This window comes from Podarcis erhardii, assembly GCF_964252035.2.
Source record: "Podarcis erhardii genome assembly, chromosome: 12".
NCBI lineage: Eukaryota > Metazoa > Chordata > Lepidosauria > Squamata > Lacertidae > Podarcis > Podarcis erhardii.
In genome coordinates this window covers 43,801,563-43,827,250 of record NC_138513.1, presented here as the reverse complement: position 1 = coordinate 43,827,250, position 25,688 = coordinate 43,801,563, and the positions used below count along the sequence as shown (strand labels likewise).

Genomic DNA, 25,688 nt, shown 5'->3' with positions numbered 1-25,688 from the left:
TTCATATACATAACAATACTAAAATACAAAACAGGTACAGTGGTACCTCGGGTTAAGTACTTAATTCATTCCCGAGGTCCGTTCTTAACCTGAAACTGTTCTCATCCCGAAGCAAAGTTTTTAACCTGAGGTACTATTTCTGGGTTAGTCTGTAACCTGAAGCGTATGTAACCTGAAGCATATGTAACCCGAGGTACCACTGTACATTGCGCATCCAAATGATTTACTGTAAAATCTGCTTGCTGGGTTTCCAGCAATGGCCTTCCTTTTACACACATCCCCCTGTGCTAAACACTGCCGTGCGCTTCCACCAAAATGATTCTGAGATATACCAACAGTGGGGAACCTCAAGCTTGGGGCTGAATGCACCCCTCCCAGCCTCTGGATCTGACCCTAGGAATTCTCCCTCAGCTACACCCCTTCTCCCCTCACCAGCCTCATTCCACGCAACTCCTTGTGGTTGGAGTGTCTCCTTAAGCTGTGATGACTGTCTCTCCTTGCTTAAAGCTCTTGACTTTTGAGTGGACTGTGATTGTGCAAAGGTAAGAGTTGCATAAGTTGTGTCACCCGCTTTGGCCCCTGGCAGCTTCCCCTCAGGCTAAAGCATTTTTTTCTTAAAAAAAACGTTTAGGGGTACAGTGGTACCTCGGGTTAAGAACTTAATTTGTTCTGGAGGTCTGTTCTTAACCTGAAACTGTTCTTAACCTGAAGCACCACTTTAGCTAATGGGGCTTCCTGCGCCACTGCTGCATGATTTCTGTTCTCATCCTGAAGCAGAGTTCTTAACCCAAGGTACTATTTCTGGGTTAGCAGAGTCTGTAACCTGAAGCGTATGTCACCCGAGGTACCACTGTACTCTCAGTTTGACTCAAGAAAATCACCACTTTATAGTTCAAATTGGGAAAAATAAATACAGTAAATGGACAAAAGTATAAAGATTCACAAAATGTTTAGGGGTATGCGTACCCCCACAAAAAAGCACTGCTTATTATACCTTTCCCCACTCTGGTTCCATCTCTCACCTTGGGTGATCTGATGTGTGAGACTGGCTCTAATGACAATGACCTAAGCAACATATTTAAATGTTCCATTTGTGCAGTTGCTTAGTATTTGTTCCAGGCAGGTAAAACATTCACAGAGGGTACAAGATGGGGGCCATGGAAGAACATGGTCTGGGGAGAGGTGTGCTTGCGGAGCAGTGCAGGACAGACAAAGGGGCTTCAAGCGCTGCGTTTGGCCCTGGAGCCTGAAGTTACCACCCCTGGCTTAAATGCCAGGAATTATTTAATATTCCTTTTTTGAATTCTGATGGTTTTTCTGCAAAGCCCAATTTCTAGTATAACTTAAATTTTGAATTGATTTGATAATTTAGCCAGTTTGACACATATTATTGAATCTCTTCAATCCCCCCCCCCATTTTTGGTTCTCCTTCTGAGAAGTCTAACACCTCATTATAAGTACCCCAGTTATCCCTCATATTAATCTTTTTCCTTGTCTCAGCTTCTGTTGGGGATAACCACCTTGGTGTTTTGATTTCTACTAAGTTTTTGTATTTTCCCATATCCTAATTACGCTTTTTTCCCCTAACATGGTTGGCAAAGCTGATTTTATTGTGATTGCAGGTATGTTTTACTAGATATTCTGTATATATATCTATGATCATATATACTAGCTTTTATTTACTTATATACTGAATATATATATATATATATATATAAAACACTTGTCTACAAATATATGTACACACACACACACATATATATATATATACAGTATATGTTTGTGTGTAATAATTTTATTATTATGACTATTTATACCCCACCCATCTGGCTGGGTTTCAATAGAATTAAAGCCACACACACACATCTATAAATGTTTAATTCTTTTTTTAATGATCCCACCCATGTTTTTAGCTGCTCTTTTTTTTATCTGTAAGCCGCCTTGATTCCCCACCAGGACGGGGGATAAATACATGTAAATAAAATAAGAATAATAATGATGGGTGATATGTGTGTCAGCTGCTGCGTGTGATCCTGCCGTAAGGCTCGCAGTAACCGCAATCAATCTCCGGCAAAAGCAGCACCTCTCGCCGCCGCCACCTCTGCGCATGCGCTTGCTCCTGAGACTCCTCCTCCTCCTCCTCCTCCTCCTCCTGATCTGCTCAGGAAGTAACGCATGCGCGTGGCCGCCTGTGTGTGGCGAAAGCCCTCCGAGCTGTCGGGTCGCCGGCGGTGACACTCGGAGCGCGCGGCGACGGCGGCCGTAACAAAAAAAAACCCCAAAACCAATAGGAAGAAGGAGGAGAAGAAGCAGCAGCAGCCGCGAGGGGGCGGGGCTTAAGAGAGCGGCCGCTCGCGCCCTCCTCGGAATCCTGAGGGCCGTTCGAACCCAACCGCCGGCGCGAGGCGAAGGAGCCCAACCGCCGCCCAGCAACCGCCGCCCCGAGTCGGCGTCGCGCGCCCGAGGGCTCCCTCAGGCTGAGCTCCCGTCCCCAGCCTCTCCGCTTTCGGGAGCTGCGGGCCGTCCTCGGCTGCCCCGCCCTTGCCGGCTTGGCTTGGCTTGGCTTGGCTCGGCGGCCCGTCGTCGCCCTCGCGGCTGACCCTTCCGGACGGAGGCGGCTTCTGGTGAGGGAATCCGGGAGCTTTGGGGCGGGCGGGCTCCGTCGCCTGAGGGGATGATGGGTGGGGATCCCGACGGTGGCCCTGGGCATGCCGGAAGGCGGCGGGGCGGGGCGGGGAAGGGAAGAAGGCTGGCCGCCGCGCGAGGAACTCCCGGCCTCCCTGACGAGGCGAGGCTCCGGTTGGAAAGGGACACCCGGGGTCATCTAGTCGGACCCCCTTTCGCCCAACATGGGCCTCGAACCCGCCCTAAGAGACTCACCCAGTGCTTCTCAACCAGGGGTCTCCTGCCCCCCCCCCGTGACCGCTGGTGCTGCTAGCTAGGGATGATGGGAGTTGTAGTCCAACAACAGGCAGCCACCCAGGTTTGAGAAGCACTGGATGAGACTCTTAATCTGATTGTGGCAGGTTCGAGCCCCACCTTGGGCGAAAGGTTCCTGCAGGGCAGGGGGTTGGACTAGATGAACCTGGGTGTCCCTTCTAGATGGTACGGCCTCAGCTGTCTGTGGCCTTGCAAGCAAGGGAGGGGCTTCCCCCTCCATGGCGGTGAATGAAATTTCTGGGTCTCTGCTGTAGATCATTTAAAGGGTTGGCTTGCCAGTTCTGGATCCTGAGAGGAGTCTTGCTGTCTTCAGGGCTGTGATCTTCAGCATCTTGCACTTGCAAATTAGATCCACTGAAGGCTGGGGCAGGATGGGTCCGGGGAGTAAGTAGTGCTTAAATACCGTTTTTTTCGCTCTATAACACACACCAGACCATAACACGCATGTAGTTTTTAGAGGAGGAAAACAAGAAAAAAAATATTCTAAACGAAATAGTGGATATATGATTTTTGTGGTTCATGCTGTGGCCACAGACATGTGATCTGACAGTGAGTTTGGAGTAGCCCAATGCAAAAATCCTGAGGATCCATGTGGATCCATGCTTTGTAACCACAGAGGAGGGAAGGAAGGGGAACCATGGATCCTCTGCTCACGACTGCAGCAGATCCCCCCCGCCACCCGCAGGCATTCGCTCCATAACACGCACAGACATTTCCCCTTACTTTCTAGGAGGAAAAAAAGTGAGTGTTGTGGTGCAAAAAATATGGTAATTATTGGGATTTATTATTTGCAACCTTCCATAGGCAAAAAATAGAACCCAGCTCCTGCTGAGTATAGCATCTAAATTACACTCCATAAGAGTGCGCTGTAAGAGTTCTTTTAAATTTGTGGACGCAGCTTTACAAATTGAAATTTCCTCGCTTTTGCAATCTTAAACTGGTTATCCAGAGGCAAATCCCGATAATCTCAATGGGTTGGATGCAGAGTTGGTTAGTTGTGCTTAAGTCCCAGCTAAAGTTTCACATTGATTTCAGTAGGACTGATTCTGTCTCTTAACATTTTAGAAAGTGTGCTGGCACAGCGATAATATTGAAGTATGTACTTGTCAGTTAATCCATGTTCATTACCCTTTTATGCATTGTTTAAATACCTTGTCAGGGCGTATATTCAAGATCACTTAACAGAGATTAATTACTCTTCAATTGTTTTTAATCCCCAGTTCTACTCTCTTGTGATGGGAAAGGAACTGGGATTTTTCCACCCTTTGAGTAGATGGGTTTTGTTGTAACACAGGGCCTACAGTTTATACACTAGGTCCACATGCATGTTCTACAAATACAAGATTTCAGTAAGAAGGATGTGCTGATAGTTGAAATGGGAGCTGCAGTCTGTAATAGTGACAGTGAGTGGAGAACTGAGTATTTCTTTCAGATTAATGAGTTGGGACTATCAAGGGTGTGCTTGTGTGACGTCAGAATGGCCTCAAGTGCCCTGAAACTCTTGTAAAGAGCTGGGCAGAGGTGTCTCCTGCCCTCACATTGTGTGTTTATCCCACTCCTTACATTGTATATAGCCGTATCTCTCTTGTTCCTTTGTTTATTGAGGCCTGATATTAAAGAAGGGGGAAAGTGGAGAAGCAATAAATGTTTTCAGTTGTGTTTATTCTGACATAAATCTGTTTGGACTACAGTGTAGTGTTCTACATGCTATGCAACTGTAGATAAAAAATATTTTCCTCAAGAGTGTGAGGAAGGCACTGTCTACTGTTGTCTTCTTTTTCTACATTATTCTGCTATGTGGGGAAAGAATCAAGTACCCCTTTCCTTGGGAAAATTAGTGCTTGCTATTGGTCAAAGAGGACTTTTTGTTCACATAGGCTTTTCTGAAGAGTGACTCCAGCTATATGTTCTATTGATCAATATTTATTTCTTTTATTTGTCCATTGCTTTTATGATGTATTGTATTCTTAAGTTGTATATTACTTTGGTAGTTTTATGCTAAGTGATATGATTTTGTACAATAAGAGGGGAAATAGTCAGCTATAACTATTCATATGAAACAGAATTATTTGTGGTATGTTTATCAGTGCATCATGGTTACCAGCAGTGCTTTTTTCTGGGGGTACTCAAGGTTATGCAGAAAAGCACTTGTTACCACACATACAGCCAATGAATTAGATGTCCAGCACATAATTATGTTCAGCACTGTGAACTGCCATATTAACTTAATTAGATGCTAATTTTTATCCTGGAAATTGAATTCCTGTCTTGCTAAAAACTGCAGTTTTCCGTAATTCTTACCATACTGTATCTTGAGCCTTATAGTAGGACTGAAGAGTTAACTTTTATAAAAACTTGTCTATCTGCGGTTTAAGAATTGTTGTGTGGATCATGGTACAGAATACATACCAAATACATCACTCTTCTGGTTACTATATGTTCTCAGTCTGTATAAATTATAGTTCCATTTTAAAAAACTGGGGAGTTTTCCTCAGGAGCAATTTTTTCTGTCTGGTACAGAATAATTCCATAGATAGTTCCAGTAACTTCAGCTGTATATTTGAATGAAATTCATGATGTAAACACAAACTTACTGAAATAGGTGGTGGTATTTTTTTTATCTAATGAGACGAGATAACACGGAGACTGAATTTTTCCCACTTTAAGTCACAGAGTGTTCTAAAGTCAAGAACTTCTGAGCATATTGAGTCAGCTCATTGTGAGTCATGAAAGATGACTGGAGTTGTGGTAGTTTCCAGTTGTAGAGCAATCTTTGGCAGCATTGCAAGCGAAAGATTTGATTTTCATTATGACTTTTTCTCTAGTTAGTGTATACAAAGTAACAGGATGCTATGCTACTATTACAGGCCTATGATTCAGGGAGAAGCCCAAGAAACTAATCTTGGTGCTATGGTTATTTAAAAATATTTTAGTAAGTTATAGAATAAAAAGCAATGTCTGTAATGGTGGACTATGGCTAGACTTTGAGAATATTCATTTAATGTACCACAGAATGCAAGATGAGGAAGAGTATATGAGTTCATTTTTGTTACATGGTAAAAAAATACTAATAATCAGGAAGCATAGAACTTAAGCTTTTCTGCCAAACTCTAAAGTTTTGGCATTTTAACTTGTATTATGTGACTATTTTGTCACTTATTTGACAATTAACCCATCTTATTACATAGAAGGATGCCCAAGCTATCTTATAATAGACAATTCAGTTGCTGATTCCATTCCTATGGCACAAAATATTGCTTTGGGGCAGCCAATTCACTAGTTCTCATTGGGCCATTGTGGCTACTTAATCACTTCTCACACCCCTGACTTTTGGCACTTGGATGAAAGTTCATCTGGCTGTGCACTTCTTACTTATTATTTCTCACCTCTTCTGCATTTCTTTTTAAAGTTAGGCAGAGTGGGCAGAGCTGGGTGCAACAGCAGTGACCCAGATGAGAACTTGGTTAAAGCTTAAGGCCACCCCTGAATTGTGTCAGTGGCATGTAAGACCAATAGCTAGAAATGTTGGTGCTTTAGAGCTGTATTATTAATGGCCTTCATAGATGCTGCAGGAGAAAGTTAAAAGGTCAAGTGAAAGTTTAGAATGAAAACTTACAGCCCTGCAGCTGGAAGGGTGGAGCAGAATATAGAGACCTGACCTCTGATAATGTAGAGACTACCTTCCATTGCTATAAGATTAGATTGTGTCCTTGGGGCTGGGAGAATTGCAGCTGGCCTAGACCTTGGCCTGGTGAAAAGGCAGCCTGGAGCTCTAGCCATTCAGCTCATTTCCATTCATTTGCCAACTAGCCATATTGTTCATAATTGGTATAACAAAAGGGGATGAGGAGTCTATCACACTCTTCTCTGTCCCCCCTCCCCACTAAACTATCTGCCAGTCAAACTTTGTTCATTTAGGTAGAAGAATAGATGTGGTGCAACACTTTGGATTAGGAATATATCTGATTCTGTAATCATTTGTAACTAACCAAAGATTTGACTGGTTAGTAAAATTGGTGCATAAAATTCATTCTGTCCCATTGTCTTTTCAGGCTTATTGGCCTATGCTCCCTCTGAAGTGCCATTGAGTTTTGTCCCCTTTTCTCAAGTATCGTGAGGACTTTCCTTTTGTTCCCTTCTTCCTTCAACTCTGTGCCCCTTTCTGCTCCTATTTCACTGTGGTATACAGTGGGGCTGCCAGCCCTTTAAAAAATTGGGTGCCTCTTCTTCAGTCTGCCTTGCAAAGGAGCTTTTTCTCCTTCTGGTGCTGTGCTGTTGCAAGAATCCTTTGGAGCTCAGCTTCCTGTTTTCAGAGCTCTGAGCTCGAAGCCCTTGTTGCAGTGACACTGCACCAGAGGGAGAAGGCACTCCCTTTACAAGGTATGTGGAGGAAAGAGAAGTTCCTCTCTTAGTTCAGTGTTGTGATGGAAAGGGAGGGGGGAAATGCTCTTTTCTCTGTCTGTTACTGCACTCTGAATGTGTACCTACCTATCTGTGTATGTGAGTGTGGGATGGGAAGTGTGCATTGATCATTCTGAATATGCCCATCACTGACATGCAGTCTTTAGAGAGTTTGTCAACCATCAGTGTGGTCCTAAGGCCAAAAAGTTTTAGCTATTCCACTTCTAGGAGTTTAAAAGTAATTAACAACTCATTACATTTCACCAAGAAAGGAAATAAATGTTACAAGAATGGAAATGCTACAGCAGTGGAAATACTTGCTCTCTAAAGCTGTCTCCATATCTATTGATCTTTCCCTTATGTAAGTTACATCAACATTCTAATTTATTTAGGGAAACTAGATGTTTCACAAACATCTCAGCATTCATCCATTCTGGCAGAGAGGGAAACATTGGAGGCAGGTGAAACCAGATATAGGCAACGACCAGTTTATAGCCTATTTATATATTATTGGTATCAATACAGAAGTGCTTTTTGTGTGTTTTTCCTTTTCCTTTCCAACATCATCATCATCAATTAATTAATTAATTAATTAAAATTTGTGTACCGCACTTCATCCAAAGATCTCAGGACGGTTCACATCAGAAAAATGTAAAATGAAAATACAAAATACATAACAAAACAAATCAATAATCCTCCCAGAAATACATTTAAAAAGCCGTAGAATGTTAATCAGCCAAATATCAGATTTTTTTATTATTCAGTAACCTTTCTGAATTTCCAGACATCATTTTGCAGCACTGTTAGTTCAGTGGTAGACCGTATACACTGCAAACTTAACGTTCCAAGTACAGATCCTGTCATCTCCTCTTAAAAAGTACCAGGGCTGGGAAATACCAGGATTTGGAGAGACATTGCTAAACAGAACAGATAATATTGAGCTGTATCAGGGATAGGGATGCTCAGGCTGGGCCCCAAATGCAGCCCACCTCTATATGGCCCTTGGGATCCCCCCCCCCCCTATAACTCTCACCAATCCCATTACATGCCCTCCTTGAATGTGTTTGCCTGACTGGAATGTGTTTTTGAATTGTGATAAAGCTTGTGGGATGGAGAGATTGGGGTGGAGATATAGAAACTGCTTTTGTGTGGCTGGAATGTAGCCTATAAAAGAAAAAAGAGCCACATAATCTCATATGCTTTTGCCTCTAGCATAGCCCACCCCTGGCATGCAGCCCCTAAAAGGTTATCTCTGATGGAATGTGATTCTTTGGTTGGAAAAGGTTCCTCACTCTTGACTAGATGGACTAGTGGTCTGACTCACTTGTTGATATATCTCACTGCTGTGAAAATCTGTTGTGTAAATAATGTTTTTAGTTAGGCTTTTCTTCCCTGAGGACCCAGATATTATATATCTTTTTTTAAAAAAATTGGAAGCTGAGTGACTGTTCCCTGCTGGCTGATACTATTCTGAGTAGTGCCTATTTATTTCTTTTACCTTTTACTTTCTGCCCCAGTCTTTATTCAAAAAAGATTTCCAGCATGACTTACAAGATCACCAGTAAGAGAGTCCTAGCTCTCAGTTTATAATCTAAAATACATGATACGTGAGGAAAAGAGGCAGAAGGAACAAAGCAGGCTGGTTTTTATAACGGTCAGCAGGTAGGTGACAGTTGAGGGAGGACCAAAGGCAGCTGATCTCATGATCTTACATAGAAATCAGTCATTGAGTTTGGGCCCAGTTTAAGGTGCCCACATTAGTGTTTACAGCCCTAAACCACTTAGGCCTCAAATACCTAAAAGGCCACCTTCTGTACAGACCTTCTCAGGTATTGAGATAATAAGTAGAGGGCTTTTTGAAGTTTCACCATCTTCAAAAGATGGGTCATGGTAACTTGGGAAAGGACATTCGTTGTAGCAGCTCCTATGTTGTGGAATTCCCTTCCCGCAGAGGTGTGACTAGCACCATCACTAGACAGTTTTAGTCATATGCTGAAGATGCATCTCTTTACCCTGACATTTGACACTCAAGGCATATTTTTAGGACAACCCTATTCTTGTTGCTGTAATTTATTTTAAAAACTGTTTCTAACATTGCAATCATCGTATTGTGGTTATGCTGTTTAAAGCCCAAACTGCATTTACAGTGGCATGCAACATTGGTTTAGTTCTGGCCCTTTGGCAGAGGAAACTTTTCAAAGGACAAGACTGTGTTGAATTAGTGTTACGTGTAGCTGTATGGTAACATAATTTGGCCCCAAGCTTCTTTGAAGGAGAAGCTGCACGTACTATATCACTTTATCCTGTCTAGGTGGATTTTAAAGACCATGTGTGCCTTAAAAAAAAAAGCAAAGTTATGTCTTGTATATTTATAGTACATTCTTAACTAAGATACTTCAATGTGCTGCATGCACTTGATACACATTCTGTTGGCACAGGCTCAGGCATCAGAGCAGATGGTACTAGATGAGGTTGAGAGTGATATATCCTGAAGTATTGCTCTCTGCCTGTGGGTGATTAGAAGATCTTCACAAAGCCAGCATGTTTGGAAGCTGAAGTTGAGGGGGAAAAAATGAAACTGAGTTGATATATTTGATTTATGTGCTAATTTGTAGAAGCCATGTGTTCAGATGTGAACGAGCCTTGGGCTTACACACTCCCGTCCCTTGCAAGTAGTGATGTCCTGCTGCTTAATCCTAGTTTGAGACAGCATAATTTGCCTCAGTACCTGAATGGTTAAGACAGTGGTTTCCAACCAGTGTGCCATGGTACCCTGGGGTTGTCCTCTGTTCTTTTCTTCCCTCCCTCTGATGTCTTCTTGCTTCTCTGCCTCCCAAAGGCTTGCACAACTATTTGTTGCAGCATCCCTGGCTACAAGCTCCCCAGGTGAATGGTGCCTCTGGGGCTGGGCAAGGGGAGTTTCCCAGGCCTCTGTGGGGCAGTGTGAGGAGGAACCTCTCTGGGGAAGAGGGGGGCAGCTCAGAAATCAGGGGCGGCAGTTGCGGCTGCCCAGAGGATTCCCAAGGAGAGGGGAGTAGAGAGAAGGTTGAGGGAACACTCCACAAGGGAGGGTGTTGAAACAGGGGTGAGAGGCTGCTGGCTCTACTGACAAGGGGTGAAATAACGGGGCTCCTGAGCCCCACAGGGGTGCCGCAAAAAGAATGTAGTCAGTTAAGGGAGCTGTGGACTCAAAAAGCTGGAAACCCTCTGGGTTAAGATACATTTTGCATGAGCTTGCAGAGTCCTGGTATTTCATGCAAACCATAGTTTGACTGCTGTTGATCTTACTTTCATTCTCATCTTTCCCTTCCCACAAATAATAGATGCTTTGTGTCTGAAGAAGTCGATAAAACAATTGTTTTGTGCTATGAGATAGCATTTGTGTTATAATCTCATACAGCTAAGACATCAGTAATGACTCTGTGGGTCATAGCAGTATTAAAGGTGGAAGAAGTGGCAAACTAGATATGTGATTTTATCTTCAAGAAATATTTTATTATTTATATGCCACCCAATCAGATGGGTGACATATAAATAATAATTTTTGTTGTTGTTATTGCATGCTAGAAGTACAGACTTTGTCAAATGCTATTATGGAATGAATAGTTCTTCAGTCTTTTCATGATTTTGATGCTGAGTCCTGTGTGCCAAGTATGGCTAAGGAAACCACCTGTCCTCAATGCATTGTCTCCTATACCATTTACCATCTGTATGAAGTGATTGAGGGGATGTCATCTGGAGTACAGTGTCAGCCAATATGCAAATGATACCCAGCTCAGTCTCTCTATCCATCTGAGTCTGGAGTGGGTGTGCAAATGCTGGACTGGTATCCAGAGGCAGTGAAGGGCTGGGTGAGGGCCAGGAAACTGAAGCTGTGTGTCTTTAGTTTCTAATGTCTGGGAATTAGGGAGGTGGCCTGTTCTGGATGGAATAGCACTCGTCTTGAAGGAGCAAGTGTGTATTCTGAGTGGTGCTCCTTGACTCTAACCTGCTGCTGGTGGCTCAAGTAGCACCAGCCTTTGCCACCTTCAGCCATCTCTCAACCAGGCTAGCTTGGTTTCAGTAACCCATTCACTGGTAATTTCCCAGTTTACTACAGCATACTGTATGTGGGTCTATCCTTGAAGATGAGGCTTATTCCCAGGTAAATGGGATTAGGATTGCTGACTAATTCACTAGGAGCTGTCTTTAATACCTTCTGAAATTTGACTGAAAATATCTTTATAAGCATTTCTCAATAAGCTCTGTGTAACTTACTCCCTTCTAAGTGTTTTTGGGAACAGCCTAAATCCAGTGTGGTTTAATAGTCAGAGTGTTGGACTAGAACTTGAGAGACTAAGGTTCCCCACTCAGGTGAAGCTCACTGAATGACCTTGGGCCAGTCACCATTTCTTAGGCTAACCTACCTCACAGGGTTGTTGTGAGGATGAAATGGGAAGGAGGAGAACCACATAGCCACCTTGAGATCCTTGGAAGATAATGGTGGTATATAAATGTAATAAGTATCAATTAATTAATACTTTAAAATTAGAAATGTGCTCCTGCAGTTAAGCAGGAGAGGGTAGCAGTGGGACAAAAGTGCTCATTTGGAGCAGGGTATTCCTGAGAGAGATGGAAGAACATGGCGAGAGATGGGATACTGCCCTGTATGTGTCATATATTGGAAGTATTGGTTCAGATGTGTCAAGACTAGTAATGCTTTTCTTCCATCAGTAGATATGCCCCCTTGTATCAGTAGGTGTGCTTCCAAAACAAAACATTTTTAGTTTTGTTGTTTCCCAGTGAACTCTAGATCATTATAGTACAGAATATTGTTAAGCTTTACTGTATTTAATTTCTGCTACAGCTTAATTAAAAAGCAATGGTAATTTTAAACATTGAACAGTGCCTCATTATCTGATCACAACATACAGATGTTGGTCCTAGAACACAATTGTTTCAAAGAAATTTCCATGTTGCCATTTGTTTGCTTTGGAACATGGCAAATGTTAGTTGTTCCATCTCACGTACATTCTGGTATTAGGCTTGCAGACTTGAAATAAAAATTGAATTCAGTGTGATTTAGGACAGTTTAAATGTGACAACATTTAGTCAGTCTCAGACATTGGAGCAAAAAAGGCAGAAAATTCTGATTAATAAGTTCAAAAATTAAGAAAATATTTATGGAGGAGGAATTGGGTCAGGCAGAGAAATGGCATTGGGATGGATAAGTAAATTACTGAGTGTCTGCTAGTGAAGAAGAGAATTGTCCAAGTGTATATCTCTTGTTGGTTTTTTTTAACAGCACCACATATATCTCTTGATTTTTCTTCATGTTAGAAAACCTAATTATTGCAAGGTGAATGCAACCAATCCATTCACAAAATCAAGTCAATTCTTGTCATGAAAATAAGACTGTGAAACATTGTGGTGATTCTCCCAACCTCATTTTTCCATGATTACTACCAAAAAGCAGAATAAACTAATTATTGGCAAGTAATTTCAGGGTATGAAAATATGTATGTATTTTAAACATTGATCCTTATAATCTTTTCACTTTATTTCAGATCGGAGCACTTGGATCTAACCAAATCTTGCAAGAAAATTACTGAGAGCATATTTAATCATGGGAACTCCTGGATCAGGAAGGAAAAGAACTCCTGTGAAAGATAGATTTTCTGCAGAAGATGAAGCTTTGGGTCATATTGCTAGAGAGGTTAGTAAAACTCCTACCTTACTGTAAGCATCTTGAAAACAAGAATTCACGTATTCACATTTTGCTTAGTAGGTGCACCTTACATTCATTGTTGTAAAGTTATTTCTTAAACTGTGTTTGCAGTTCTGTATCACCAAGTATATTATTTTGATAATGATATCTTTGACCATTAGTCACTTAATGCTCACATTTCATAAAAGTATTATTGAATCCAATTTGACTACTTCATTTTTAAATGAAATTTCTTTCAATTTAACAGGCAGAAGCACGGCTTGCAGCCAAACGTGCAGCACGAGCAGAAGCAAGAGATATACGCATGAGAGAATTGGAACGACAACAGAAAGAGGTAATGGAGCAGTTAAATGTAGAACAAAATTCTGGTAATCTTAAATTCAGAACAATGTATCAGAGTAAATAACATTAACTAATCGCTTACTTTGACATTGTTACACATCTTGAGCATCACTCTGAAAGCCAGGGTGATTTTCTTTTCAGTTGGTAGAATGCCATTCAGACCTCAAGCTCAGCTTGAATATTAAGGTTGTGTTGCACTTGTAAAGGAAAACATAAGATGTTGTATATGTGTCAGACTGAATGCCCAGTGAGCATGAAATTTGGTGTCTGAGTGCTACTTGGGTTTATACAAAGAAAGGTTTTCAATGGATTAGGAATATCGGCAACTTATTGCCTAGGAGTTGGAAAATATGACACATAAACCAGACTTGCAAAAGCAGCTAGGATCATCTTTCAAAAAATAGGATTGTATTTCTGTCAAAACAATGTTGAGTCTCTTAAGAAGAAGAGTTTGGATTTAATATCCCGCCTTTCACTCCCCTTCAGGAGTCTCAAAGCGGCTCACATTCTCCTTTCCCTTCCTCCCCCACAACAAACACTCTGTGAGGTGAGTGGGGCTGAGAGACTTGAGAGAAGTGTGACTAGCCCAAGGTCACCCAGCAGCGGCATGTGGAGGAGCGGAGACGCGAACCCGGTTCCCCAGATTATGAGACTACCGCTCTTAACCACTACACCACACTGGCTCTTAAGTTCTTGGGAGTTATGCTGTTGCAAAATAGCAAGAAAAGTGGCAAAGTCAAGCTGCTTTGAATCCAAATTTTCCATGAGGAGAAGACTGTTCAGGCTCTTCTTCCCCCATTTTGTAGGCTGGGGCCTAGGATGTGATACAGTACTGCAGTGGGCATATGGAATCAGCGAAATTCAGGCAGAGGCATTCCTTCATTTTGGCCAAGTTTTCACCATACAGCCATCTGCCATATATCTGACTTCATTATACTGTGGGAAATTAAAGAGTTCTGCTTTAGGTTTCAGAATCTTTACATTTCAGAATAAAATTTGTTGTATGTTATAATTATCAGCCATGCAACTTAACTTATATTTGCCAAAACAAAACAAATTCCTTCCAGTAGCACCTTAAAGACCAACTAAGTCAGTTCTTGGTATGAGCTTTCGTGTGCATGCACACTTCTTCAGATACACTGCCAGTTTTCCAGGGAAAAGGGAGTGTGCCAGTTTTCCAGGGAAAAGGGAGTGTGGCCATCAACTGCAATTTTTGTTTTTGGTTTGGTTTTGGCTAACTTCTACAGTTGTCTATATTTGTTCCTGCCTCAGATGATTTTAGAATATCTTTATACTTCTGTATTCAGCACTGTATCATGGTATATGCTTAGAGTGAGGCCAAATTTCTTCAGATAAATTGCAAAATGTATTCTTAGTGAATGAAAGTGACTCTTTTTGAGTAACGGATAGTGAACAGTTTTACCGTATTTTTCGCCCTATAGGACGCACTTTTTCCCCTTCAAAAATGAAGGGGAAATGTGTGTGCGTCCTATGGGGCGAATGCAGGCTTTCGCTGAAGCCTGGAGAGCGAGAGGCGTCTGTGCGCACCGACCCCTCTCGCTCTCCAGGCTTCAGGAAGCTCTGCGCAAGACTTGCGCGCCGGGGGGGGGGGAGTTCCCGCGGGCTCGCAAGGCTTGCGGGCGGCAACCTCGCCTTTGCTCCCGGACCCCCAGCCCCGAGGCTAAAAACGAAGCCAGGACAGCGAGCGGGATCCAGCCTGCTCGCTGTCCTGGCTTCTTTGCTCTTTGGGGCTTGGGGGAAAAATTTTTCCCCCCTTTATTCCCCCCCCCCCCCCAAAAAGTGCGTCCTGTGGGCTGGTGCGTTCTATAGGGCGAAAAATACGGTAATTTCAGTTATAATTTGGCAGAATGGGGAAACCTGCACACATATGCAAAAAGCTTGGCCCTAAACATTTTGACTGACTGTCTTCAACTTGAAAAACATATAATGTAAAATGATTTCAAACGGAACTTTTATTGCAACAGATAATTTTTAGTAAATCTAATGTGATTTATAGAGAAAGGTCTCTACTTATAACACTTGTTGGAAGAGGAGTGTATTCAGTAGACACCAAAAAGACAATAGAGTCCTCGGTTGGAAATACTTTTGTGTAATGAGCTTTCAGAACTTGAGTGAAGAAACGTGTGAAGTGTAGGCAGTGTTTCTTTAGATAACTGATTACAGTAAATTAATTACATCGCTGATTTTAAATAATTTTGGGTGAAAATAGTGACTGTTCTACCATCACATTTAGATAAAGAATCTGCAAAAATGACCATGGGTAGAATAAAAGTTAGGCCCTGATTAAGGGTTTCTTTGGTGGTTTTAAGCTCTATTCTATTCTACAGTCATACCTCTAGTTGCATTCGCTTCATGTTGTGGATTTTCACCACACATGCACAGAAGTGTTCTGTGTGCTTCGCACATGTGCAGAAGCACTCTATCGTGCTCCACACTTGCGCAGAAGCAGCGCTCTAGTTGCGGACTTTTTGGGGTGCAAATGGCACCCCGGAATAGATCGTGTCCACAACTAGAGGTACCACTGTATTCTATTCCGCTTGATTGTAAGTAGAACCTGTAAGCATTCTATAAAAACAAAACAAAACATAACAATGTCAGTAAAAGACAAATGCCAAAAACGGGTATTTTTAAAAATCCAAAATATAAATAAAATAAACAGTTATGGTAGAAACAAAATAAAACACATGTAGATGGATCATTTCTAATGTATTTGACAAGAAATTCAATCATACTGCCTTTGGCTTTTCCTGATGTGCATTTAAATAGAAGTAATATTAGTTTGTGAATAGTACTTGATATAGCTGTAGAGGTGAAATGATAAAATGCAACACAAGTTTTAAAGAGAGCATTTCCATATTTGAATGTTGATTACACTTTATTTTTTTAAAGCAAACACTTTGGGAGAGCAAATTTTCTTTTTGGAAATAGTTTCTTCTTGCAAAGAAATAAGATGATCTTTACCTTTTTGTAGCTTTCTCGACGTTCTTATGATAGAAAATGGGGACATATCCAAAGGTGGATGGTAGGCCAGGATTGCCTGTTGTGTGGTATTTTGCACTTGGAAAACTAACATGATTGGTGTGTTTATTTACTAATATTTTGTACAGTGTGTGAAATTCAAGTATCAAAATGTCGTGTCTCCCAACTGTGGGATTTACAAATATTTAACTTTGGCTTGGTTGTGTTCTTAGTTATTTTTATCATTCCAGTACTGAATAAGTGGAAACCTAAGGGGAATAACTTCATATCACTAATAACACTGTCTATTTTATATGAATTAATACAAGACAATGAGGTCCCAACATTTCCTTGGCCTTTCTTCATTTGAGGATTCTTCCCAAAATTTATCAATAAGTAAAGGTAAAGGGACCCTTGACCATTAGGTCCAGTCGTGGTCGACTCTGGGGTTGTGGTGCTCATCTTGCTTTATTGACTGAGGGAGCCAGCGTACAGCTTCTGGGTCATATGGCCAGCATGACTAAGCCACTTCTGGCAAACCAGAGCAGCGCACGGAAACGCCATTTACCTTTCCGCCGGAGTGGTACCTATTTATCTACTTGCACTTTGACGTGCTTTCGAACTGCTAGGTTGGCAGGAGCAGGGACCGAGCCACGGGAGCTCACCCCGTCGCGGGGATTCGAACCGCCGACCTTCTGATCAGCTAGTCCTAGGCTCTGTGGTTTAGACCACAGTGCCACCCATGTCCCTTTATGAATAAGTAGAATCATAGAATTGTAGAGCTGGAAGGGACCACAAAAGCCAACTAGTCCAAGCCTCTGCAATACAAGAATCTTTTTGCCTAACGTGGGGCTCAAAACCATGGCCCTGAGATTAAGAGTCTCATGTTCTACCGACTGAGCTAAACTTAGAATGAATGATTTTTTTTGGAGAAACACATTTTCTCAGTACCTGAAATACACAATCCATTCGTCTGGATATTATGGGCTAGATCCAAAGATTGTGCAGGCCAAAGACCTTTTGTGCAAAAAAATCCTCTCTGTCCTGCACTCAGTGTCCCTCACCCTAAACAGTCTTTCTTGGGGGTTGGGAACTCTCCTGAACAAGTATGGGCATAGATAAGCTTTCCCCTTACTATCACTCTCAATTCATATTGTTTTCCAAATTGTACCGTGTTGCATTTTGAAGTTCTAACTGTAAGATATTTTCTCCATGTAGATGGCAGATATCTGTCAGTATAGGTGACTATTGCACACCAGCAATTAAGACTATCATGCAAGTTGGATTAAATCACTTTATGGATAAATCAGTTGGATTACTTGGTTTTTAAATGGCTAAAAATGGGGTTGAGAATTGGACAACAAATCTTTATTAAAAAAATATTAAAACCGGTGCTTACACAAATGGGAAACATAATCTTAAATAATATTTCCATTCTCTTAGAACAGAGCTTTCCAAACTTTTTATGTTGGTGACACACTTTTTATACATGCATCATTTCATGACGCAGTAATTCAGTTTTACTAGCAAACTGAAGGTTAAACTAAACCCTTCTTTCCAGCCCTGGGAGGAGTGCAGAGAATGTTTGTGAGACGTACCTACACACTGCAGCCGACGCACTAACATGTTACAACATAGTTTGGAAAGCTCTGTCTTAGATGAATACCTCTTCCAAGATGCCTGCTGTGACTTACATGTACACAATCTATAAACAAATTAATATTTTTGCTTCAGAAATATTTACATGCGTGGTTTTCGTATTAAAAAAAATCTGGTTGCAACCCTAATGATAACTGTTTTGCTACCATATTTTATTGAGTAATTTGAGATATTAGGTGAACTAATAACACATTGAAAATTAGGATAAGCTGCTATGATGTTTACATGAAAGAAGAATGGGTGTCTGTCTGATGTGAACAGTAAATTAGTACTTTCTGCTGTTTCTGAGTAATTTTTGTGGATAATTCTTTTTAGCTGTGTTCTTTTTGGTCTTCTGTCTTTTCCTCCTTTTCTTAAGTAACATCATCTGGTGTTTCCTTTCTTAGGAAGATTCAGAGAAGGCTAGGGATTCACACAGGTCCAGCCGGCGGTCATACCTGGTTTGTACTAACCTATCAAATCTGGTTTTCTTCCTTCCTTCCTTTTATCTTTTTTGTTCATTTTTAAATGTGACACTTCATTTTTAATTTAATTTTGTAATTAGGGTGCTGATGACTTGGTGTCCACTCGAACTACTGGTAGCCACAGGGTTAGTACTCATATTTTGCCTTTGATCAAGCTCATAAAACATTCTTTTATGCTCATGCAGATTGTTTCTTTGATTTCTCATTTCAACCAAAATTTTAATTTTTATGGAATTGATACAGAATATTTTAAAGCTGCAAAGATAACTGGTGGTATATTACTAAGTCATAGTCTGGGTAGACCCATTGAAATGGAAGGACTTGAGTTAGTCATGACTAACATAAGCCCACTGATTTCAGTGGATTCTTTAATCAAGGTAACTTGCTTTAAATTATATCTGCATTGGTGCTTACCTGGGTTGCCATCATAATCTCAACATTGGGTCTGTATCCCTATAGATTTGTAACACTGGATGGAAACAGAAACTGAATCCTCTGGTCAGAAGAACATTGAATGCTAGTATTTTAAGGGTTAGAACATGAATGTCAAAGTTGAATAAATGTTTCCCTTTTGTCAATTTAAAATTAATATAGTCAGTGTTAAATGACTTCGTTATCAACAGCTAAGGGAAAAAAACTGCATACATACTTGTCTTTTACAATCTGGTTCTTAAGAGTACCTCCTTGGATGCCACTGGGTCACACAGGAGCAGAGCAAGTACTTCCAGGCGAAGAGATCTTGTGGTGCGTAGTATTGATGAGCATGTTGTGATTTGTTCACATAGCACTTTGTGCATACTGACGAGAAATACTGGTGGCAAAGGATGTTATCTGATTGTTGCCAGTACTTGTGCAGCAGACTTCTGCTGTCACAAACTAATCTCCCCCTTTCTCGCCTCCCCCTGAAGCCCCCCATCTCTTTCAGAGGACCCCAACCTTCCAACCAACATGAAGAGGCTGGGAACTGCAGAGGGGAGGGTAGCAGAGAAGGGAAAATTCTGGTATAGTGTTGGACGACCCCCCTCAATATTTCAGTTTTAATAAAATATTTGAACTTAGAAGTTCAAGACATTTAACTTTAAGTGAGCCCTGGGTGGGGGCAAGAGAAATGGGAGACAAAAACGTGAGATGGCTTTAGGCTGGCTGAAACACTTCCATTTGTACAGGGCAAGACACCCCAATTTTGAATTCTTCTACCAATTGCAGTCCTCCATGACATTTCCCATACTATTCCAGAGAGCCCTTTGCAAGTAGTAGCAATTCCACTAACTTAAAGCCAGTATTACACAAAACCACATATTTTTGTCTAAATTTCATCATATTTTTGGAGGCCTATTGCAAATTGCATTATGTATAGAAACGTCTGTAAAATAGCAGTGTGTGAGGGATAATAGAAATGGGAACACATCTTTATCTCTGCCTACTAATTTTAATTATGCTTAATGGGTTGTATTTGTGAGAGGTTCTTTTGTTTCAGCTCTTGTGTTTGTGTTCAGACTTGTATCACTTCTGCCAATGGCTTTCTGCATATCATTAAAAAGAATGAAAACTAATGTCATCTGTGATTTCTCTGTTTACACCCTGTGGTGAATCATGTAAATGCATGTCAAAGCAAAGTTCTGAGCAATGCAAAAATAGTAAAATAAATAAATTCAGTATGTTGCCGAGTTCAAGTCTAATCTATATGCTGTTTCTGCCAAACCAGTTTGTTCAGTTTCCTTTTCTTTTTTCTCATTGGATAGATCAGTGGTTAATAAAGTTTCATTTTACATGGTTTTTGAACTATCACATGGTGGTTTAGCATTGTTTCTGTGGATACTACTGCTCCTTGATGGTAACTTTCTAAATCTTTACTCAACAGAGCCATGCTCATGGAGACTCTTATGGTGGGAAGAAGTCTTCTAGCTCTAATAAAGATCTTTTGGTTAGTGTTTTCAATTAGGGAATTGATATAATTTTACCTCTTCATGGTTTCTCTATACAATATTCCCCCACATATATTTGGTATATTGGTTGTATAAGGTACTTCATCTAAGTTAAAAAGAGATCTTGCTTACGGTACAGATTCTTTTCCAGCATTATGCAATGGAAGCATGAAAAGTCAGAAGTGACAGGGTGCTTGACACCAGGAATGGTAAAGAACTTTACCTACTAGGCTAACTTCTCTCCACCTGGATTTTTTTTCCCTGTTATCCCTTTTAGAGGTTTTTCTGAAATGTTTTGAATTATTGACCTTCATGTTGCCCTCATAAAAATAAAGTTTTGTTTCTAGTTCTGTATCTGTTCTCAGTGGGCACAGGAATCTGTTAAGCCCCCCAGTAATGAGTGCTTCAGATTCCATTGAGGAACAGCCTATATAAGGTTAGATATTTGAATTGAAGTAAACATATGAAACCACTTAAATGAATTATTGCAACACAGTTTAAATGTCTGGATTTCTAGAAAACATTTGTACACAGTTTGAGAACACTTATGTTTGGAGACTTTAAGGACAAACAAGTTTGTAGACAATTTGTTTATGGATGATCACTGATTATAAAGCTTGGCTTCTCATGGAGCAGGCATAAGTTGCTATTTAGTCTTATAAGAACCTTGCAATAAGTAGTTCTACTTTAATTCTAATTAAATGATGTTTTCAGTACTTCTGGCCACATTCATGCATTGTACAGTGGTACCTCGCAAGACAAATGCCTCGTAAGACGAAAAACTTGCAAAACGAAAGAGTTTTTCGTTTTTTGAGTTGCTTCGCAAGACTGATTTCCCTATGGGCTTGCTTCACAAGAAACGTCTTGCAAGTTTGTTTCCTTTGTCTTGCAAGTTTGTTTCCTTTTTCTTAAAACTGTGTATTCACTTCGAGGAGCAACTCATAGCACGTGGTGTGGTAGCCTTTTTTGAGGTTTTTGAAGACTTTGGTGATTTTTGAAGCTTTTCCAAAGTCCATGCTTCGCAAGACGAAAAAATCGCAAGACGAAAAAACTCGTGGAATGAATTAATTTCGTCTTGCGAGGCACCACTGTACTAAACCATAGTTTAGTGTGATCATCATTGCGGGAGGTCCGGAGGACGGCAACACAAAAATGGGCCTTTTCTGCAGCAACTTCCTGTTTATAGAATGCTCTTCTCAGAGAAGCTCTCCTGGTCCCTTTATTACACATCTTTAGGTGTAAAGCAAAAACATCCCTCATCTCCCAAGGCCTTTGGCTATTTAAACAGTCTATGGCCTTTTAAACTGTGGGGAGTGAGTACTGTTTTTGCTTGTTACTATAGTTTGTTTGTTTGCTTTTTTGTTTCTATATTGCAAACTGCCCTGTGCTTCTTGGATGAAGGGCAGTATAGAAATTTAATAATAATTTAAAAAATAAGACGTCCATCAGCAAATGAAGAGGGAGGCAGTTTTTGACAAGTTCCCAAACCCCTCCAGAACAGATTTAGGGAGGTATGGTGGTTGAGCATTAGGGGAAGGGGAAATTGCCAGCTTCCCCATTTTTCTGTCAGATGCCCAACTTTAATGGAGGGGACACAAGTGGATATCATTCTAGTCCACTCTTTTAAAAAAGGGATAATAATAGTACAGTCCAATATAAACATTTAGCTGCTCTCATTTGGTAAAGGCATTTGGCCCTAAAAACTGTGTACAGTATGAGGCTCATTGTGTGACATAGAGCACGTTGATATATAAACAGCTGCTTGCTCATCCAAAATTCAATATATATTGGTGCTTCAGAGCACCACAACTTATCATATGACTTGAATACTCCAGTAAATACCAATATTTCCTTACATGTTTGAGTTTGAATACTTTTTTCAACTTTGTAATATATTTTTGGCAGAGTGGATTTTACCATGACCAACGAAACTACAGCAGCCTTAGGCATAGCAAACCACTTTCTACCTACCATCCTCGGGTTTGTGTGAATTATTTTGTTTTATTTTACTAAACAATCTTATTTAGACATGAGTTATTGCAGTGTTAGCTGCCATGCTCTAGTCTAACAGAAAAGCCCTGCTTGATTTTTGGTGTTTGGATTAACAATTCAATTTTGAGGACGCATGTGATTTCCAAATCTACTGCTCTCTTTTGTTTTACATACATTATTGCTATGAGAATCAAATTATGGGTTAGAAGTAATGCTAGGCGGTTGATTTCTGGCTTGCGTCCACTAAACCTTTTCTGATGTAACTGTTTTTAACTAATCTATATGTTGCCACACTGCAGTTGACAAATTTTGGAATTCTGGGTAACCATTCTAAAGCTATTTGTGCTGAAAATTCATTAAATTAAAAAGTGGAGACTGATGGAATGTTTGGTCTGATGACATCCTGCTAGTTTTGAATTCCCTTTCACTTTATTTTGTCACTTTATGAAAATACTAACATGCATTTTATGAACAACGTTTCATTTGTATGGTATTAAATGTATACAATGTCTTATTTTTGTCACAGTCATCTTCTCTATACAGTGATCCTTTGGCAACAACTAAGAATTACAGGGTTAGTAGTGTGTGATAGAATAGTCTACATTTAGGAATTATAAGGTTCTGTAAATCTAAAAACAATGCTCTCCTCTATAGGTGTCTCCAGATGTAAACACTGGTTTGATAAGAAGTGCCAGTTTGGTTCGTATGCAGATCTGCATGGTTGTCTTAAGCTTGCATTCTGTGGGTACTTTGGCTTGAAAACATTGTGTGTACTTTTCCAGAAAACATTAGGCTAAGCGTGCAAGAATATTAGGATGGAGAATATCTGAAAATCATATTGAAGGAAGGAAAAGCTGTGCAGTGTAGGTTTTCAAATCTCAGATCATGCCTTTCTGTCAGTGGCAAATTGTACATGATACACAGAGGTCTCAGCTATGATCAGTGCATTCCAGCCATTTCAGTTCATTTGGGTTCATAAAAAAAGTTAACTCTAGACAACCATCACATAGACATCAATCCTGGACATTGTATTAAAATAATGTGAAAATTTGTATCTTACAAAGCAAAGAGCTCTACCCACCAAGAATTTATTTTAGAAGGTTCAATGTATGTTTTGGAAAAACACTAAAATATATTGTGGCTGAAACAGTGAACAAGCCTTCCCTAGTAATTATCTGCTGTTATGTGGAGCATTTACTAACATTCTGTCTGCTATGGATAATTGTCAGCATCAATCCTGCTTTTGAGCTGAAACTCAAGATCAGTCAGGTTAATATCCTTCACACAGGCCTTTGAGAAACTGTATGGATAAGGTCAAAAGACCGAGGACTGTAAAGCTCTCCAGGAAGTTTCAGGATTAAGCAAGTTAACAGTTAGGAATGCAGGGTAACCAAAAAAAGAGAGAGGAGAAAATAGACTGAAAAATAAGTATCTGATGGAAATATTATACAACTAGTAGAATTGCCAAAGGTTTTTTTTTAACTGGACCTCTCCAGTGCCTCTAAAGGAAACCTGTTATTCATAAATGTAACAAGTGAAGGCTTTCTGGAGATGAAAATAAATGGAAAATGCTTCATTTGCTAGATTTCTGTACCTGGTTGCTGTCAGAGGAGTAGGGAAAGTAATAAAAATGTGCAACATGAGAAACAGGATGATGAAGAAAGGAGAGGCACAAACAACTGGGAAAAATCTTGTATGGCCTAAGATAGTTGACTGGAGTGGGAGTGAAATGCTGAAAAATGTATTTCTGCAAATCATTGCCAGAAAATTTGCTTCTGTCAACTTACATCCACTTACTCCATGTGGCTGCATCCAAACTATGTGGAGTATATTTCTTAAAACAAGCAATGCCATGGGTCATGGAATTCTGGAGTATCAAACCTATCTGCTGTACTGCCTGCCTTTCTGGAGGCAAGTAGTAAACTGAAGATAATAGGAAGGTGTTAGAGAAAATTAAGCTGCCCTGGTTGTAATGAGGAATATTCCTCTCATTTAAAGACCAGTACAGGTAACTTGTACTTATGCTCATTTAGCTTGTGCACATTTAGCTTTATGCATGTGGCAAAAAATAAAAATAAAAGGGGCAGAAAGGAGACAGGCATCCAGGGGAAAAGACTTCGGCAGTCCTATCTGCCATTGAACCCAATGTGTTTTGGCTGTATGTGCTATCTCTGGAACCTAACCCCATGTAAGCTGAGAGTTGCCTGCAGTTGTGAAGGAACCACAGAAGAAAAGATCAAACCCTAGTGCTATTTTTCTGTAGCACGGCATGTAATCTACAGTGTTTCTGCTTCTTAAAAATCAGACAAACTTCTGGTTATTGGTAAACTTTGACATTGCATGGGAAACAGATTGCTAGTGCTTGAGCTTGTATATTAAATTCACAAACTTTGTAGAAAAAGCTGCTTTTGGCTGCAGAATCTTCAGAGGCTTTCAGCAAGTGAATAGATGCTTTAGGTATTTGTGCTGTTTTACAATGGTGGGTTAGGTTAGAACAATTGCATCTCTGAAGGTGGATTAACTGGATGATTTCTTGCTTAAAACTACAACAACCAATTCCTATGTTTGCAGCAGTGCTTAGAACTTTATAGCTTTGGGCTGGCAAGAACCCTTGAAAAATGGAAGTTGAAAGAAATAACCTATTCCATTGTATATGTCAAAGAACATGGAAATATTATTGCTGCCATATAGTAAATATTCCAAGCAATATTTTAAATGTGCTTGCAGGGTTAGAATTTAATAATATTATGCTTCAGAAAAATACAGTTTTTAGTGAAGGAAGCATGTGTACTTCTGCTAATGGTGATGTTTGTCTGCATAGCAGCAATGCTTACAGGCCACTTGAATACTCTTCATTATTCTGCAATACTGTAAATGCAAACACCATTTTCTCTGATCTTTTAGGCATCGTTAAGTGGTGATGGATTCTATAACCCATATAGTTATCGTACAGTAAGTCTGCAGGGCTTTCTTTTGGTTTTTTACAAAATACTTTTCTGTGAAGATAAGTAGCTGAAAAACCAAATATTTTCCTTCCCTTTGCAACCTTGTTTTTAGCCTTCAGAATACAGTTGTTACTCTTCAAGAGCAAGTTCAGCACGAAGTAGTCCAGTGGTGAGAAGTTTTCTGCACACATTAAAGTTTTTCAACTTTAACTAATGCTCTTCTCTTTAACCATTTATGTGAATCACCTTACTCATAAATGCATGGGTTGTGGAGTTTAATTGACTTGACGGAAGCAAGATATTAAAAGGTTAATCAGAAATATAAGCACTTTTT

The 25,688-nt window shown here is 40.3% G+C and overlaps 1 protein-coding gene across 12 annotated transcripts in view; it reads left to right on the top strand.

The window, feature by feature from the left end:
- The first annotated feature begins 2,202 nt into the window (after positions 1-2,202).
- The window catches only part of LRRFIP2 (LRR binding FLII interacting protein 2), a 50,413-nt gene continuing 26,927 nt past the window's right edge, over positions 2,203-25,688 (top strand). For 3 of the 12 annotated variants that reach the window (XM_081834784.1, XM_081834782.1, XM_081834775.1), the window contains exons 1-13: positions 2,205-2,624; positions 12,888-13,036; positions 13,296-13,382; positions 16,383-16,433; positions 18,415-18,468; positions 18,573-18,617; positions 19,168-19,236; positions 20,354-20,416; positions 22,323-22,397; positions 22,936-22,983; positions 23,064-23,108; positions 25,314-25,361; positions 25,467-25,523. In XM_081834784.1, coding sequence (XP_081690910.1) covers positions 12,947-13,036; positions 13,296-13,382; positions 16,383-16,433; positions 18,415-18,468; positions 18,573-18,617; positions 19,168-19,236; positions 20,354-20,416; positions 22,323-22,397; positions 22,936-22,983; positions 23,064-23,108; positions 25,314-25,361; positions 25,467-25,523 — 732 coding nt within the window. In that variant the 5' untranslated portion in view covers positions 2,205-2,624; positions 12,888-12,946. Of the gene's footprint in view, positions 2,625-12,887; positions 13,037-13,295; positions 13,383-16,382; positions 16,434-18,414; positions 18,469-18,572; positions 18,618-19,167; positions 19,237-20,353; positions 20,417-22,322; positions 22,398-22,935; positions 22,984-23,063; positions 23,109-25,313; positions 25,362-25,466; positions 25,524-25,688 lie in introns of those variants that run through there. The other 9 variants (XM_081834783.1, XM_081834781.1, XM_081834778.1 and 6 more) reach the window with 7 other exon arrangements.